This window comes from Rhinoraja longicauda, chromosome 4 (assembly GCF_053455715.1).
Source record: "Rhinoraja longicauda isolate Sanriku21f chromosome 4, sRhiLon1.1, whole genome shotgun sequence".
Lineage (NCBI taxonomy): Eukaryota > Metazoa > Chordata > Chondrichthyes > Rajiformes > Arhynchobatidae > Rhinoraja > Rhinoraja longicauda.
The window spans coordinates 68313936-68332170 of record NC_135956.1 but is presented as its reverse complement, the minus strand read 5'-3'; the positions used below and the strand labels follow the sequence as shown (position 1 = coordinate 68332170).

The window sequence follows — 18235 nt, the reverse complement described above, 5'->3', positions numbered from 1 at the left end:
AAAGCTGAATGAACAGGGTCTGGCAGCTTTTGTGGATAGGGAAACCATTTCATAATTGGCCAAGGCATTGAGTGCAAGAGTTCTACAGTTGTAGAAAACTATGGTTAGACCAGTTTTAAAGTATTGTGTGCAGATCTGGTTCACTGCCACAGGAAGGATGTGATTAAGCTAGAGAAGGTGCAGAAAAGATTTGCGGGAATGTTTCCAGGACCAAAGGCAGGGGAATTGAGAACTAAAGGGCATGTGTTTAAAATGAAAGGAAAAGTTTAAAGGGCATCTGAAAGACAACTTTTTTCCAGAGGGCGGTGGGTATTTAGAACAAGCTGCCAGAGGTAGTTGAGGTATAACAGTTAAAAGACACTTGGACAGTACATGGATTGTAACGGTTTAGGGGGAAATAGGCCAAACACAGACAAATGGCACTAGCTTCAGTAGGCATCTTGGTCAGCATAGGTGAGTTGGGCCACGAGACCAGTTTCTGCTGTGATTCCATTCTTAAATTGGAAGGCTTGAAATGCAAGGATACATGGGACTGCTTCCCCTAAAGCAAAGGAGGCTGAGGGGTGGCTTTGAAGGTTTATAACATTTAGGATCACTGGGTGGAAATGTGATCTTTCCCAGGATAAGAAGTCTAGAACTGGAGAGCATGGTTTAGGGAGTGGGGGGGGGAGGGGCAAATTTCCAAGGGGTGGTGGGCAGGTGGAACAAACTACCAGAAGTGGGTCAATTACATGCTTTAAAGGCCTTTGGACAGATACATGGGTGGGATGGAAGTCAAACCTACCTTGGTTCAAGGTTCCATGTGAAGGGGAAGAAAAAGCGTGGATAGAGTGAATTTGGAGAGGGTGTTTCCACTAGTGGGAAAATCTAGAACCAGAGGTCATAGCCTCAGAATAAAAGGACATGCCTTTAAAATGGAGGTGAGGAGAAGTTTCGTTAGCCAGAAGGAGGTGAATCTGTGAAATTCATTGCCACAGATGGCTGTAGTGGCCAAGTCATTAGATATTTTTAAAGCTGAGATAGGTTCTTGATGAGTAAGGCTGTCGAAGGTTACAGGAAAAAGGCAAGAGAATGGGGTTGAGAGGGATAGATAGATCAGCCATAATCGATTAGTGGCTTGGAGCCAAATGACCTAATTCTGCTCCTATGCCACGGTCTTGAAGACCTCTTCAACATAAATATGGAAATAAGGAGGTCATGTTGCAGTGAAATAAGACATTGGTGTGGCTGCGTTTTGAGTATTGTGTTCATTTCTGAGCGCCATGTTACAAGAAAGATGTTGTCACGTTGGAAAGGACAGAAGATTTATAAGGATGTTGCCAGGATTCAAGGGTCTGTGACATGGGGGAGGTTGAACAGGCTGGGACTCTATTCCTTGCAGTGCAGGAGGATGAGGAGTTATCTTATAGAAACGTATAAAATCATGAGAGGAATAGATCGGGTAGGCATAAAGTTTCTTGCCTCATGTAGGGAAATTGAGAACCAGGGCACATAGCTTTAAAGCGAAGGGGGAAAGATTTAATAGGAATCTGAGGGGTAACTTTTTCTCTCAAAGGATGGTGGGTGTATGGAACGAGCTGCCAGAGGAGGTAGTTAAGGCAGGGACTTTCCCAATGTTTAAGAAACTGTTAGACAGGTACATGGATAGGACAGGTTGAGAGGGATATGGGCTGAATGCAGGCAGGTGGGACTAGTGTAGGTGGAACATGTTGGTTGGTGTGGGCAAGTTAGGCCACATGGCCTGTTTCCACGATGTATGACGATGGCTCTATAACTAATTTGTGGTGTTTGAGTTTGTAGTGTAGAAGTCACCTTTGTGCAGACTGCTTTGACATGCACCCTGTCCTTGGTCTGTTCTGCAGGTTAACTGCTTTTTATTTACTTGAACAATTTCTCAATGTAAAGTTTTCCATCTTTTTTTCAACTGATGTTCCTCTAACCCCTCCCGTCTACTTGCCTAGATTTCTGCCCCCTTGGTTTTGTAAACATTGGTTTTGCCAGTGGTTTAACTGGTTCTGAAACCTTTCCCTTTGCATCTCCCTCAGCACAAGAGTGGGTTTCCCGCCATCCTCCTGGATTGACGATTACTTTGACTGGGTGAAGCCCCAGTCAACCTGCTGCAGAGTCTACAACAACACGGAGACCTTCTGCAACGCAACAGGTAAAGCAGTGTGGGGATCCAGCTCTCCACCCGGGTTAAGGTAAACTAGTGACCCCACTCTCACCCTGTGAAGTGGGGTCATTCAGAAAGTTGGTCTTGCACTGACCGCAGCCAGAAAATGTCCAGATGATTGTGACTTCCTAACATTGGAGGGGAAAACTTTTGTCCCGTAATTTCAAGTGACATTCCCACCTTCTAAACAGTAGTGACTTGTCAAACCTTGGCCATGCAGTATGAATTGGGTGGTGGGAGGAGAACGCAAAGGGAGAATGATAGGATTGGCGCGTAGGTAGAGTTGCTGCCTTATAGCGCCATAGACCCAGGGGTTTAATCCTGACGACAGTTGCTGCCTGTACGGAGTTTGCACGTCCTCCCTGTGTGGGTTTCCTCCGGGTGCTCCGGTTTACTCCCACACAAAAGACATGCAGGTTTGTAGGTTAAATGGCTTCTGTAAATTGTCCCTTGTGTGGAGGCAGATATATGCAGGGATTGGAGGGACATGGATCATGTGCAGGCAGAGGAGATTAGTTTAATTGTGGGCCGAAGGGTCTGTTCATGTGATATAGTGTTCAATGTTAAGAAATTAAATTGGAGAGCCACGTGCCTGTAGCTGCAAATGCAACCCTGCCAGCGTTTGGTTTGTGCCAGTTCCTGGCAGTCCTGCCCTCCATGTAACATTTCCTGCCCTTGTGTGCCTTGCACACCAGCAGAATCCAGCCAGAAAGTTCCAGGATGGCAGCAGAGTAGCTGGTGGATCTGCTGCCCCTGTTTGGAGGGATATGGGGCATCTTGGTCAACATCGGTTGACACGGTGGCAGCACGGTAGAGTTGCTGCCTTACAGCGAACGCAGCGCTGGAGACTCGGGTTCGATCCTGACTACGGGCGCCGTCTGTACGGAGTTTGTACGTTCTCCCCGTGACCTGCGTGGGTCTTCTCCGAGATCTTCGGTTTCCTCCCACACTCCAAAGACGTACAGGTATGTAGGTTAATTGGCTGGGCATATGTTAAAAAAAAATTGTCCCCAGTGTGTGTGTAGGATAGTGTTAATGTGCGGGGATCGCTGGGCGACGCGAACCCAGTGGGCCAAAGGGCCTGTTTCCGCTCTGTATCTCTAAATCTAAAAATAAATCAGCAAATTGGGCCGACGGCTGTTTTTCTGTGCTGTATAACTCAGGCTCTATGACTGTGTCCCAGTACTTCCCTGTGCTGGGACAAAAATATAGCAGAAAAGATGTGTGAGAAGGAACTGCAGATGCTGGTTTCCACTGAAGATAGACACACAATGCTGGAGTAACTCAGCGGGCCAAGCAATATCTCTGGAGAAAAGAATAGATGACTTTTTGGGTCGAGACTACATCAGCAAGTACAGCAGTTTGGATAAAATCCAGTGCTCTAAGGTTGTCTGTGGACTATGTCCTTCCTGTGGGTGTTTGACTGATACTGCGTGAGTTATGCTACCTGGCACTTGTTGAAGGATTGACTACAGCTCTATTCCCTTCTAGTTCGCAATCCAGCGTGTGTCCGCTGCCGCCCGCTGACTCAAGAGGGGAAGCAGAGGCCCTATGGTGAAGACTTCATGTTCTTCCTTCCCATGTTCCTGTCTGACAATCCCAACCCTAAGTGTGGCAAAGGGTAAGGAATAACCTTCAGAAGAAAAGCATCTTTTGTCCCAAGTCACTACCTAACATCCTTTAGACTTGAATTTCACGACTTGTTCCCTTACCAGTGCCTGTGCCCCAGGTTAATGTTGAGTGAGTTTGTAAATATGCATAGAACAAAATGCTAGAGTAATGCAGCAAATCAGGTAGCACCTCTAGAGAACACGAATAGGCAACGTTTTGGGTCGGGACCCTTCAGACAGGGAGTTGGTAAACATCCTGGGGTTGCCTGTGTGGTGTCATCTTAAACTGACCTTGAGGTGCCTGTTGTAAGTGCTTCTACACTGACGCTGATTCCAAATTTCTGCCCAACCAGTGGAAAAAAGGTTGGCACAACGGGTCGTACTGCTGACTAACAGTGCCAGAGACTTGGGTCTGATCCATTCCTCTAATTTCCTCCCACATCCCAGAGATGTAGGTTTGGTTCATTGGCCCTTAGTGTGTAGGGAGTAGATGAGAAAGTGGGATAACATAGAACTGGAGTGAAGGGATGGGAGGAACAGATTGATAGTCAGCGTGGACTTGGTGGGCCAAAGAGCTTGTTTCAATTTTGTATCATGTAAAGTGTTGCTACATTGATCACATTGCTTTATTCCACATAACAGAATGGGGCAGAATGGCCTGTTTGAGTTTGTCTGAGCTTGATTAAAGTAATTCCAGGAACACTAGGAGGAAAAGGCCCCTCATCTGCTTCCACATTTGAGATTATCATACTCGTAATCATATTGGCCTGATCTTATTCCTGTCTCCTTAACCATCTGCACACACTGCCCATCTCTGCCCAGAAATACTTCCTGGCAAACCACCCAATTGTCTCAGGGTTGACCAGACCTGTGCTGGTGTTGATTCAACATGGGTAACACCAGAGTGGTAGAGTTGCTGCCTTTACATCGCCAGGTAGCTGGGTTCGATCCTGACTATGGGTGCTCTCTGTACAGAGTTTGGACGTTCTCCCTGTGACCCCTTGGGGTTTTCCCGGGTGCTCCACTTTCCTCCCACACTCCAAAGACGTAGAGGTTTGTAGGTAAGTTGTCCCTTGTGTGTAGGATAGTGTTAAGTGTACAGGGCGATAGTTGGTCGGCACCTATTCGACTTTCGTTTCCGCACTATCTCTAAACTTGCTGACCCCCTCCATCTCTACCCTGTGTCGGGGGTAGTAGGCCTAAACTGTCTAGCCCTAAACACCTCGCACGCTGAGCTTTCCTCCTGATCTGTTCATCCCGGGAAACATTACCAATGTCCAGGGAAGATTCCCCCCCCCCCCCCCAGGAGTTGCAACAGAGTAGAATGTGCAGGGACTGGGAAGGGAAACCTGATGTTTCTGACCATTAACCACCCTCTCTCTCCCTCTCTGCAGTGGCCATGCAGCGTACGGCTCTGCCGTGAACCTGATCGACAATAACACCGCTGTGGGGGCCACTTATTTCATGACTTACCACACGGTGCTGAAGACATCTGCGGACTTCATTGCTGCTGCAGAAGAGGCACGAATCATTGGCCAAAACATAACCCAGGCAATGGGGATCTCGGGGAAAGGCTATCGCGTCTTTCCGTACAGGTAACAGCACCCTCCCTTCCACACATCAGCCTGCCGTCCTGGGACTGAACCTGATCTGTTAATTTAGTATGTGTGGAAGGAACTGCAGATGCTGGTTTACACCAAAGATAGACACAAAATGCTGGGGTAACTCAGCAGGACAAGCAGCATCTCTGGAGAAAAGGAATAGGTGTCGTTTCTGGTCAAGACCCTTCTGCCAGAGATGCTCCCTGTCCAGCTGAATTACTCCAGCATTTTGTGACTTTTAATTTAGTTCCAATGAGCAGATCAATAATTTGGGTCACTTCAAGTCAAGTTTATTGTCACGAGAGTATCATGAGGTACAGGGATCAATGAAAATCTTGCAACAGCATCACAGACACAAACTTGGGGCACTAATATTATTTAAAAATTGATGCATTCTACAAGACACTGGGGGAAAGGCTGCAAAAGGGAACAAGACATTAGGACAAAACACAATTGGTCCATGGTAGCATAAGAGGTGGTCCGTAGTGCTCCGTTGCCAAGGTAGGATTAGGCTTGTGCGGGTCGGTTCAAGAACCTGATGGTTGTCGGAGAGTAACTGTTCCTGAACCTGGTGGTGTGGGACTTCAGGCTGCTGCACCTCCTGCCAGACGGAAGCAGTGAGAAGATGGTGGGGATTCTTGATGATAAATGCCACCTCCTTGAGGCAACGCCTGGTTTGGATGCTTTTGACGGTGGGGACGGCTGTGCCCGCGATGGCTGAGGTCCATCACTCTGTGGCCTCTTGCATTCATTTGTTGGAATAACTGTATCAGGCCGTGATGCTTTCTACAGTACATCTCTGGAATTTGATGTTTGTACACTATGGTTATTGTGTATATTCATGCCAGGATCAAACTCTTGCAGCCCGTTGGTAAGTAACAAGTGTTCACCCTTTGTAGCATTAACGTAGCAGAGCCAGGTGGTGGGTGTACAGTAGAGCATTGACTAGTGTCATCACGGCCTGGTTTGGCAACACTAACGCCCAGGAGCAAACAAGATTGCAAGAGTTGGGGGGGAAGAGTCCACACTGGAGTTCTCTGCAATCTGCACATTCTTCCATGGCCAAGGTCAGGCTTGGGTGTGGTGTATGAAATCCTGGCGTTTGTTTCACTATTTGCTGCTATTTAAAGCTGCAGGTCGGTGTGAAGTTTGAATTAAACGTGCAGCAAATCCAAACAATATGAAATGATCATTCTATTACAATAAATGCTGGAAATACTCTGGTCGGGCAGCAGCTGTGGGAAGATACAGTTGTGTTTCAGGTCTATCTTTTGTCAGATCTGGGAAGCAGTCAAAAGCTGCAGGGAGAATGGGGACAATAGACAATAGGTTCAGGAGGAGGCCATTCAATGTGATCATGGCTGATCATTTTCAATCAGTACCCCGTTCCTGCCTTCTCCCCATACCCCATGACTCCGCTATCCTTGAGCTCTATCTAGCTCTCTCTTGAATGCATTCAGAGAATTGGCCTCCACTGCCTTCTGAGGCAGAGAATTCCACAGATTCACAACTCTCTGACTGAAAAAGTTTTTCCTCATCTCAGTTCTAAATGGCCTACCCCTTATTCTTAAACTGTGGCCCCTGGTTATAGACTCCTCCAACATTGGGAACATGTTTCCTGCCTCTAACGTGTCCAACCCCTTAATCTTATACGTTTCGATAACAGGGGATCCGGAGCCCTTGGGTAAAACCTGGTTACTGTGGGGGTAAGCTGTAAACAAGGTTATGGCCCAATGAGTAGGGGAGCATGAAGAGGGACTAAAGAAAGAATGGTGTTCCCAGCTGTTATCAGGCCACTGAACTGTCCTGTCACCTGCGAGAGCAGTCCTGACCTCTCACCTACCTCATTGGAGACCTTCGAATTATCTTTAATCATACTTCAATGTTATATCTTGCACTAAATATTTTGTCCTTTATCTCCATCTGTACATTGTTGACAGCTTGATTGTAATGGAATGGCAGGCAGTGACTAGTGGGGTACCGCAAGGCTCAGTGCTGGGACCCCAGTTATTTACAGTGTATATTAATGATTTGGACGAGGGAATTGAATGCAACATCTCTAAGTTTGCGGATGACACGAAGCTGGGTGGCAGTGTTAGCTGCAAGGAGGATGCTAGGAGGCTGCAGAGTGACTTGGATAGATTAGGCGAGTGGGCAAATGCATGGCAGATGCAATATAATGTGGATAAATGTGAGGTTATCCACTTTGGCGGCAAGAACAGGAAAGCAGAGTATTACCTGAATGGTGAACGATTAGGAGAAGGGGAGATGCAACGTGACCTGGGTGTCATGGTGCACCAGTCATTGAAAGCAAGCGTGCAGGTGCAGCAGGCAGTGAAGAAAGCGAATGGTATGTTGGCATTCATAGCAAGAGGATTTGAGTTTAGGAGCAGGGAGGTTCTGCTGCAGTTGTACAGGGCCTTGGTGAGACCGCACCTGGAGTATTGTGTGCAGTTTTGGGTTCCTAATCTGAGGAAAGACGTTCTTGCCTTAAAGGGAGTACAGAGAAGGTTCACTAGATTGATCCCTGGGATGGCGGGACTTTCATATGAAGAAAGACTGGATAGACTAGGCTTGTACTCGCTGGAATTTAGAAGACTGAGGGGGGATCTTATAGAAACATATAAAATTCTTAAGGGGTTGGAGAGGCTAGATGCGGGAAGATTGTTCCCGATGTTGGGGGAGTCCAGAACCAGGGGTCACAGCTTAAGGATAAGGGGGAAGTCTTTTAGGACCGAGATGAGAAAACATTTCTTCACACAGAGAGTGGTGAGTCTGTGGAATTCTCTGCCACAGAAGGTAGTTGAGGCCAGTTCATTGGCTATATTTAAGAGGGAGTTAGATTAGGCCCTTTTTGCTAAAGGGATCAGGGGGTATGGAGAGAAGGCAGGTACAGGTTACTGAGCTGGATGATCAGCCATGATCATATTGAATGGCGGTGCAGGCTCAAAGGGCCGAATGGCCTACTCCTGCACCTATTTTCTATGTTTCTATAAAATGCAGGAGTAACTCAGTGGGTCAGGCAGCATCTCTGGAGAAAATAAATAGGTGACATTTTAAGTAGACCCTTTTTCAGACCCAAAATGTCACCTATTCCTTTTCTCTTGAGATGCTGCCTGTCCCGCTGAGTTACTCTTGCATTTAGTGTCTATCTTTGGTGTAAACCAGCATCTGTAGATCCTTCCTACACTGATTGTAATCATGTATAGTCTTTTTGCTGACTGGATAGCATGCTACAAAGCTTTTCACTGTACTTCAATACATGTGACAATAATAAACTAAACTGAAATGCCAACGTTTTTGTTCTGCAGTGTGTTCTACGTATTTTATGAGCAGTATTTCACAATTGTGAACGACACTATTTTCAACCTGTGCACGTCACTGGGAGCGGTGTTTATTGTGACGACGGTTCTGCTGGGCTACGAGGTCTGGTCTGCGGTGATGGTGTGCATCACCATAGCCATGATCATCACCAACATGTTTGGAGTAATGTGGCTCTGGGACATCAGCCTGAATGCCATCTCGCTCGTCAACCTCGTCATGGTGAGTTGTCTGCCTCCTTCACGACAGTTGTCCTCCAATGACAGAATGCTGGAGTACTTAGCGGGTCAGGCAGCCTCTCCGGAGAACAATGATAGGTGATGATGGTGGGAGAGAAATAGGAGAAAGCTGGAAGAGTGGTGCAGGACTAAGTCTGGCAAGTGATAGGTGGATAGTGGTGAGGGGGGTGTTTGGATGGGTGAATGGTTCAACTAAAGCCAGAGGTGAAGACAAATTATGAGAAGGATAGAGTGGATTGTGAAGCTAGAGGAAGGAATGTAGGTGGAAGTATTATCTGAAAGGGATACCTGAAATTAGAAAATTCTGTTGTATCCAGCCTGCTGCTCGTAAGTCTCCCCTTTGATTTGGTCTGTGGTGTGACTGAAGATCGGAGTGTACAGTTGGAGGTTATGGGTGGGGAGAATGTTCCTAGAAGAACAAGCCATAATTCATTTGATTCTCTTCCAGTGTTGTGGTATTTCGGTGGAGTTCTGTAGCCACATAGTGCGGGCATTCTCTATCAGTACGAAGAAAACCAGAGTGGGCCGTGCAGAGGAAGCGCTGGCAAATATGGGCAGCTCGGTAAGTAACGGTAGCTTCAGGCAACTCGCCTGGACCCATGGCTTACTGACTACATCAGCTAAGTGTTCAGAGGTGTACGCCACAGAAACTGGCCCTTTGGCATACCTTGTCCATGGCATATTGGGCTAGTTTCATTTGGTCCATAACCCTCAACCCTTCCTATTTTTATTTGTCCAAAAATGTTTTAATCTTAATTGTATCTGCTTCTATAGCTTCCCCTGGCAGCTCATTCCAGACCAAGGTTAACGAGAGTGGAAAGAGTTGCTCCTTGGGTCCCTCTTAAACCTTTCTCCTCTCACCTTAAGCCTATGCCCTCTAGTTTTAGAATCCTCTACTTTATGAATCACAAAGTGTGAGCATTCATCTTTATCTATATTTCTTATGACTTTGTACACCTCTAAGATTGCCCCTCTGCCTCTTGCGCTCCAACGGGAAAATATCCCAGCCTCTCCCATAACTTAAGCCCAGGTAACATTCTGGTGAATCTCTTCTGCACCCTTTCCAACTTAATAACATCCTTCCTGTATCTGCGCACAATACTCAATATGGTTTTGCCAACGACTTGTACAGCTGCATCATGTCCCAACTTTTTGCTCCATCTTTTGGACTAATTAGAACTTGTACTGACGTTAGTCTGGAAATAAACTGCCTTGTTGGTAGCTGCTTGTAGTGAGACCTGTGGTTGTTACTGGTGTTCATTTATCTCTCCTCTACATCCAGGTATTCAGCGGCATCACGCTGACCAAGTTTGGTGGGATTGTGGTCCTGGCATTTGCCAAGTCTCAGATTTTCCAGATCTTCTACTTCAGGATGTATGTGGCAATTGTCCTCTTGGGTGCAACTCACGGCCTAGTCTTCCTTCCAGTTATGCTGAGTTATATTGGTAAGGTCTGATGCTGAGTTATATTGGTAATTGGTAAGATCTGCTCGCCAGGAAACTGGAGACTTGTTTACCAGGACTGGGGCATTAAATGCATATCTGCTGAGTGACATTTCACCAGCACTGGCCTGGCACTGCTTGGTGATGCACCTTGTGAATGAGACTACACTTCACACGAGTAAACTGACCACCATTTGAAGCACAACACAAAATGCAGTATCTTCCATTCATTTGTCCTACACCTCTCGTTTCCCTTTCCCAACTCTCCATCTGAAAAAAAGTCTCTACCCAAAACATCACCTATTCCTTTTCTCTAGAGATGCTGCCTGCCCTGCTTAGTTACTCCAGCTTTTTGTGTCTGCCTTTGGTTTCAACCAGCATCTGTAGTTCCTCCCTAGCCTTTTTTTATCACAATGTGTTGCAGCAGCTGGATAATATTTGTCCATTGAATCGTACAGCAGGGACACGGGTTCTTTAGCCTATCTTGTCTATGCTGACCAAGATGCCCCACAGAACATGTTCCCATTTGGCCCATATCCCTCTAAACCTTCTATCCATGTACCTGTCCAACTCTTTAAAATGCTGACACAAGGAACTGCAGATGCTAGTGTATAAAAAGATAATGCTGGAGGAACTCGGCTAATCGGGTAGCATCTCTGGAGAACATGGATAGGTTAAATGCTGCTGAAACATTAACTAGTTCTACAGAGATGCTGCCTGACACTTACTCCAGCACATTGTGTCATTTAAACATTGTTATACCTGCCTCAACTATCTTCTGCAATTTGTTCCATATACCCATTACCCCTGTCACCCACCACATTATTTAATGTCACTAAATCAGAACTGTTGGATGTGCCACACCTGGCAGAGCTGTCACAATTCGATGAGGTCAGGACCAAACCTGGATCAGTTGTGTGGAGTCTGCACGTTCTCCATGCGAGTTTCTGCCAAGTCATCTGGTTATGTCTCGCATCCCAAGACTTGCCGCTGGGCAGATTCATTGCATTGTAAATTTGCCCCTAGTGCAGGTGAGGGGTGAATGGTAGAAGCTGTAGGGAATGGGGGAGGGGGTAAATGCATAGGGTGCAGATTCGTAGGCAGTTCCACGTTCTGACACTCCAGTCTGAAGAAGAGTCGTGATCAGAAACGTCAGCTGTTGATGTCCTCTAGAGATGCTGCCTGAGCCACTGAGTTACTCCAGCATTTTGTGCTTTTTGGTTAAACCATCTGCAGTTCCTTGTCATGGTCTCGAACAAGAAGGCAGATTATTATCTGAATGGTGTGGGATTAGGAAAAGGGGAGGTACAACGTGACCTGGGTATTGTACATCAGTCACAAAGTAAGCATGCAGGTATAGCAGGCAGCGAAGAAAACAAATGGCATGTTGGCCTTCATAGCGAGAGGATTTGAGTATAAGAGCAAGGAGGTCCTACTGCAGTTGTACAGGGCCCTGATGAGACCACACCTGGAGTATTGTGTGCAGTTTTGCGTCTCCTAATTGGAGGAAGGACATTCTTGCTTTTGAGGGAGTAACAGCGTAGGTTCACCAGGTTAGTTCCCGGAATGGTGGGACTGACATGATGAAGGAATGGGTCAACTGGGCTTGTATTCACTGGAATTTAGAAGGATGAGAGGGGATCTTATAGAAACATATAAAATTCTTGGGATTGGACAGGCTAGATACAGGAAAAACGGTTCCCATGTTGGAGTCCAGAAAGGGGGTCAAAGTTTAAGTATAACGGGTAGGCCATTTAGGACTGAGATGAGGAAAGAAAATTTCACCCAGAGTTGTAAATCTGTGGAAATATATGCCACAGAAGGCAATGGAGGCCAATTCACTGGATGTTTTCAAGAGTTAGAATTGGCTTTGGGAGCTAAAGGAATCAAGCAATATGGGGAAAAAGCAGGAACGGGGTACTGATTTTGGATAATCAGCCGTGATCATGTTGAATGGCCTTCTCGTGCACCTATTTTCTATGTAATTTTAGTTTAGAGATACAGCATAGAATCGGTCCACTGAGTCTGTGCTGATCAGGATCACCCATTCACACTAGCACTATCTTACACATTAGGGACAATTTGCAGAAAGCCAATTAACCTACAAACCTGCATGTCTTTGGGATGTGGGCGGAAACCAGAGCACCCGGAGAAATCCAAGTGATCGCAAGGAGAACGTACAAATTCCGTGTATTCAGCACCCGTAATAAGCTGCTCTACCGCTGTGCCACCATGCCACCATGTCTTGTACAAGTGTTGATGCAATTGAATGTATAATTGGGAGAATTTGCCCAGCAACTGACTTTAATTTATTTTGTCGTTTAGGTCCGTCTGTAAACAAAGGAAAGCTTTCTGTTCTGCACAATCACTACAAGGGTACAGAGCGGGAGAGATTATTGAAATAAGGTCCAAGCGGCTGCTATGTAACCAGGACTGCTATTGATAACTTACGGATCCCCTTGGAATCTGAGCTCTTTGCAGTTTAATGCAGAATGTCTTCCAAACTCAGGAAATTGGTCTGTTTGCTACTTCACAGATGACTATTTATTAATTCAAGTTAACTGTTCTACTGGTTAGTAATCTGACAGTTTAGCTGAAATGGATCTGGTAATTGCAGTGCAAGTATTTCCAGTTGACAAGTTGTGCAAGGAATGATGCTGGAAAGTGGCACTAATGAATTTTAATACATGCCAATTGAATAGCTAATTTTTATGGTCTTTTTATTTAATAAAGTCAAACATTCACAAGTTTACTGCCTGGTCCCAAGTTCACACAGCCAGTGCTGTCAAAAGTGCTTCTTCTCCAAAAAGACTTTTAAAGTGGATGACGTGTTCTTCGCAGTGCTCTCCTGCAAAGTAGAGAAAAATCAGTGTCACGACATTGTTTATGCATTTGTTACAGGTTTAGATTTCTGTAGAACAGTTTAGCTGCAGCCCACAATGTCTGTGGCAAATAAGATATCAAGACACACTAATCTCCTTTGCCTGCAATGTGCTCCATATTCCTCCATTCCCTGCATATCCACATGCCTGTCTAAAAGCCTTTCAAATGCCCACTATTGTCTTGACCTTAGACTTTACAGATACAGCACAGAAACAGGCCCTTTGGCCCACCGAGTCTTGGCTAACCAGCAATCACCCTATACACTAGCACTATCCTAACATATTAGGGACAATTTTTTTACCAAAGCCAATTAACATACCAAGCTGTACATCTTGAGTGTGGGAGGAAACCTGGAGAAAAGCCATATGGTCATGGAAAGAATGTACAAACTCCTGTACAGACAGCACCCGTAGTCAGAATCGAAACTGGGACTCTGGTGCTGTACGGCAGCAACTCTACAACTGTACCAATGTGCTACCCTAAATTGTGTTTAAAAAAAAATACTTGCCCTGCACTAAAGAGACAAAAAATGCTGGAGTAACTAGTGGGTCAGGCAGCATCTCTGGAGAAAATGGACGGGTGATGTTTCGGGGCGGGACACCATACTTGCACTGCACATCATTAAACTTTGCTCTGCTGACTTTAAAGTTATATCTTCTAGTCCTTGACATTTCCACCCTGGGAAGATTCAGTCTACCCTATCCATCATGCCTCTCAGTTTATATACTTCTATCAGGTCTACTTTCAACTTTCCAAAGAACAATTTTAAGGATTAAGAGTTACAATAGTGCCTGTTAAGCTCAGGAGAACTTTGTTTGCAACCACTTTCATGTTCTGTTAGCGGCTTGCTTTTTTAAAAAGAAATGTCACCAAGGATAGAGGGGGAAATGCCACCAATGCTGTCTTTGCAAAATCCTCCACTTTACTAGGAGGATGAGCAAAACCTCCCCACTCAGGCCAACATCCCATGGTCAGGCCCCTGACAACCCCGGGCTTCCACTTGCTGCCTCTTTCTCCATCCAACCCCTGGCCCCCCAAGAACCTTGTACACCACTTATCCCTGTGGTCATCCCAGTTTTGCCATCAAATGTTCCCTCTGTCTTTTTCCCTTCAGATAACAAACTTGTCTCTCCCTTCAGTCTTCAACCAAAACATTTTGTTTCTCTTCCCACATCATGACCTGCAAGCACTTCCAGTATTTGTGAGTTGTAGATTTCAAGCAGCTGATGTTTTTATTCTCGCACTCCTGAGATGAATGTTGTTTAGTAGATGTGCTTAGTTGCCTTGAAATATAACGGCCCCATTCTCTTCTGGAGCTGCTGCCCGACAGCCACACAGTAGAGAAAATTTGGATGGTATTTAACATCAAATCGTGCAGCACAGGAACAGGCTCTTTGGGCCACAATGTGCCGGATATGATGCCATGAACTCTACCATTAGATCTGTTCTGGGGCAGAGATGACCTATATCAGGGGCGGGTTGCACCTAAACTAGAGGGGAACCAATATCCTAGGGGCAGAACTCCCTAGTGTTACACAGGCGGGTTTAAACAAGGTTGGCAGGGGGACAGAATCCAAAGCATTAGTGAGAATTAGTCATTGTTAAGAGGTGCAGCCTAACATCTATGGCAGATGGTGTAGATTGAAGAGTTTGTTTCATTAGACTAGATACAGCTTGGAAACGGGCTCTTCGGCCCACCGAGTACACAACGACTAACGATCACCCTGTACACAAGCACTATCCTACACACTAGGGACAATTTACAATTTTTTTTACCGATCAATTAACTTACAAACCTGCACTTCTTTGGAACGTGGGAGGAAACCGGAGCATCTGGAGAAAACTCGCGTGGTTATGGAGAACGTACAACCTCCATACAGACAGCACCTGCGGTCAGGATCAAACCTGGGTCTCTGGTACTAAGGCAGCAGCTCCACCACTGTAGGAACTGCAGATGCTGGTTTACACTGAACTAAACACAATGTTGGAGTAACTCAGCAAGTCAGGTAGCATCTTGAGAAAAGGAATAGGTGAAGTTTCCAGTTGAGACCCTTCTTCAGACTCAGACACTTAATCGGACTGCTCAACCACTGTGCTGCCCACTGTTCTGTTTTTGTATTAATCCACTGATACTCTGTAATGAGTTGCTGCACTGGTCAGGCCACACATGGTCAATGCTCACCTGGGGTGAAGTGTGAGCTTCCTCGTAGCCTTTGATTCCTCTGCTCAAAGAAGCGGAAGGTAGTGTAGAAGAGCAGTGTGTCTCCCTTCTGCTTCGCTGCATCCAGGAACTTGCGGGCGGAGATGTTGTCCTGGCCACCGACGCTGCGGATGAAGCGGAGAGCCCCCAGGACCTGGTGCTTGGACAGCAACACTTCCACGATCTCGTCATTGGCTGTAGACAGCCGCTACAAACACCAACAGAGCTTGTCAATGACCAGCGAGGTAGACAGGGCTGGGGTGTTCCCTCTGCTCTGCTTAATTCGACAGGAAAGTATCCTGACTGGTTCCATCAGCCTGGTACGGCAATTCGAACTACTGTAACGCAATAGGCTGCAAAGAGTGGTGGACTCAGCCCGGCCCCACGGGCAAAGCCCTCCCCACCATTGGAAAGCATCAACAAGAATGCGGCATCTATCAAGGATCCCCACCATCTGGGCCGTGCCTTCTTCTCACTGCTACCATCGGGCAGAGGGCTGAAGTCCCACACCATTAAGTTCAGGAACAGCCACTTGCCTACAACCATCAGGTTCTTCAAGCTTGACAATATCTTTCCTACAACATGGTGCCCAGAACTGAACACAATACTCTAAATGCAGTCTCACCAATGTCTTGTACAACTGCAAATTACCTCTCAACTATATTCAATGCTCTGACTGATGAAGGCCAATGTACCAAAAGCCTTTTTGACCACCTTATCTACCTGTGACTCGACCTTCAAGGAACCATGCACCCGCACTCCTTGATCCCACTGCTCTACAACGCTCCCCAGAGGCCTACCATTCACTGTGTAGGTCCTGCCCTTGTTAGACATCCCAAAATACAACACCTCACACTTCTCTGTATTAAATTCCATCAACCATTCCTCAGCCCACCTGGCCAATCGATCCAGATCCTGCTGCAATCTTTCACCACCATCTTCACTATCTGCAAAACCACCCACTTTTGTACCGTCGGCAAACTTACATCTTGCCCTGTATGTTCTCATCCAAATCATTGATGTAGATGACAAACAGTAACGGGCCCAGCGGAACCTTGTCGAATGCCTTACTAAAATTCATGTATACAACATCTGCAGCTCTGCCCTCATCGACCTTTTCGGTCACGTCTTCAAAACAATTAATCAGATTTGTGAGACACAAACTCCCATGGACAAAACTATGCTGACTATTTCTAATCAGCCCTTGCCCGTCCAAATGCCAGTATAACCTATCCCTCAGAATATTCTCTAGTAACTTTCCAACTACACATGTTAAGCTCACCAGCCTATAATTCCCAGCATTCTCCCTGCAGCCCTTGAAAAGAAGTACAACATTTGCCACCTTCCAGCACCTCTCCTGTATTTAAGGATGACTCGTAAATTTCTACCAGAGCTCCCACAATTTCCTCTCTGGTTTCCCAATGTCCTTGGATATATCTGATCAGGCCCTGGAGATTTGTCGTACGCGATAGTGTCTTCAGTACTTCGACGGTAACACTGACAGCTCTCAAGACGCTTCCATTGACTGCCCCAAGTTCCACCGTCCTACTGTCTTTCGCCTCGGTAAATACAGAGGAGAAATACTCATTGACGACCTTGCCCATCTCTTGTGGCTCCACACAGAGGTGACAGCTTTGATTCCTGAGAGGTCCCACGCTCTCTCTAGTTACCCTTTTCCCCCTTCTAAAATCTTTTGGGATTATCCTTAATACTACCCTCCAGTGCTACCTCCTTGCCCCTTTTTGCCTTTATCTCCTTTTTCAGTTTACTTCTTAGTTTCCGAAACTCCTCCAGGGATGCACTCGATCCTAGCTGCCTATACCTGTCCCATGCATCCTTGTTTTTGACCAGTGCCTCAATTTCCCTCATCAGCCAAGTTTCCTTACTTTCCAAGTTGCCTGCTTTGCCATTCACTCCAATGGGGATGTACAATGCCCTCCATAATGTTTGGGATAAAGACCCATCATTTATTTATTTGCCTCTGTACTCCACAATTTGAGATTTGTAATTGAAAAAAATCACATGTGTTTAAGGTACACATTGTCAGATATTAATAAAAGCCATTTTATACATTTTGGTTTCACCATGTAGAAATTATAGCAGTGTTTATACATAGTCCACCCATTTCAGGGCACCATAATGTTTGGGACACATAGCTTTGCAGGTGTTTATAATTGCTTAGGTGTGTTTAATTGCCTCCTTAAGGCTGGTAGAATAGAGCTCTCAGTACCTAGTCTTTCCATCAGGTTTGGAAACCTTTATAGCTGTTTATCAACATGAGGACCAAAGTTGCGCCAATGAAAGTCAAAGTCATTATGAGACTGAGAAACAAGAATAAAACTGTTAGAGACATCAGCCAAACCTTAGGCTTACCAATATCAACTGTTTTGAACATCATTAAGAAGAAAGCGAGCACTGGTGAGCTTACTAATTGCAAAGGGACTGGCAGGCAAGCCAAGGAAGACCTCCACAGCTGATGACAGAAGAATTCTCTCTAAAATAAAGAAAAATCCCCAAACACCTGTCTGACAGATCAGAAACACTCTTCAGGTGTTGATTTGTCAATGACCACTGTGCGCAGAAGATTTCATAAACAGAAATACAGAGGCTACACTGCAAGATGCAAACCACTGGTTAGCTGCAAAAACAGTTTGCCAAGAAGTACTTAAAAGAGCAACCATAGTTCTGAAAAAAGGTCTTGTGGACCGAGTGATGGCAAGAGCAAAGTATGGAGGAGAGAAGGAACTGCCCATGATCCAAAGCATA

At 45.9% G+C, this 18235-nt stretch overlaps 2 protein-coding genes across 5 annotated transcripts in view; one reads left to right on the top strand and one right to left on the bottom strand.

Annotated features, from left to right (window-relative positions):
• npc1 (Niemann-Pick disease, type C1) overlaps window positions 1-13136 on the top strand; it is a 42842-nt gene extending 29706 nt beyond the window's left edge. Inside the window, exons 19-25 of the mRNA XM_078397969.1 lie at window positions 2046-2161; window positions 3665-3794; window positions 5178-5378; window positions 8696-8927; window positions 9393-9506; window positions 10227-10389; window positions 12712-13136. Of these exons, the coding sequence (XP_078254095.1) occupies window positions 2046-2161; window positions 3665-3794; window positions 5178-5378; window positions 8696-8927; window positions 9393-9506; window positions 10227-10389; window positions 12712-12791 (1036 nt within the window). The 3' untranslated portion in view covers window positions 12792-13136. The remainder of the gene's footprint in view (window positions 1-2045; window positions 2162-3664; window positions 3795-5177; window positions 5379-8695; window positions 8928-9392; window positions 9507-10226; window positions 10390-12711) is intronic.
• The window catches only part of rmc1 (regulator of MON1-CCZ1), a 43606-nt gene continuing 38442 nt past the window's right edge, over window positions 13072-18235 (bottom strand). For 3 of the 4 annotated variants that reach the window (XM_078397974.1, XM_078397973.1, XM_078397972.1), the window contains 2 exons: window positions 15452-15677; window positions 13073-13234 (listed from right to left, as the gene is read on the bottom strand). In XM_078397974.1, coding sequence (XP_078254100.1) covers window positions 13155-13234; window positions 15452-15677 — 306 coding nt within the window. In that variant the 3' untranslated portion in view covers window positions 13073-13154. Of the gene's footprint in view, window positions 13235-15451; window positions 15678-18235 lie in introns of all 4 variants that reach the window. The other variant, XM_078397970.1, reaches the window with a different exon arrangement.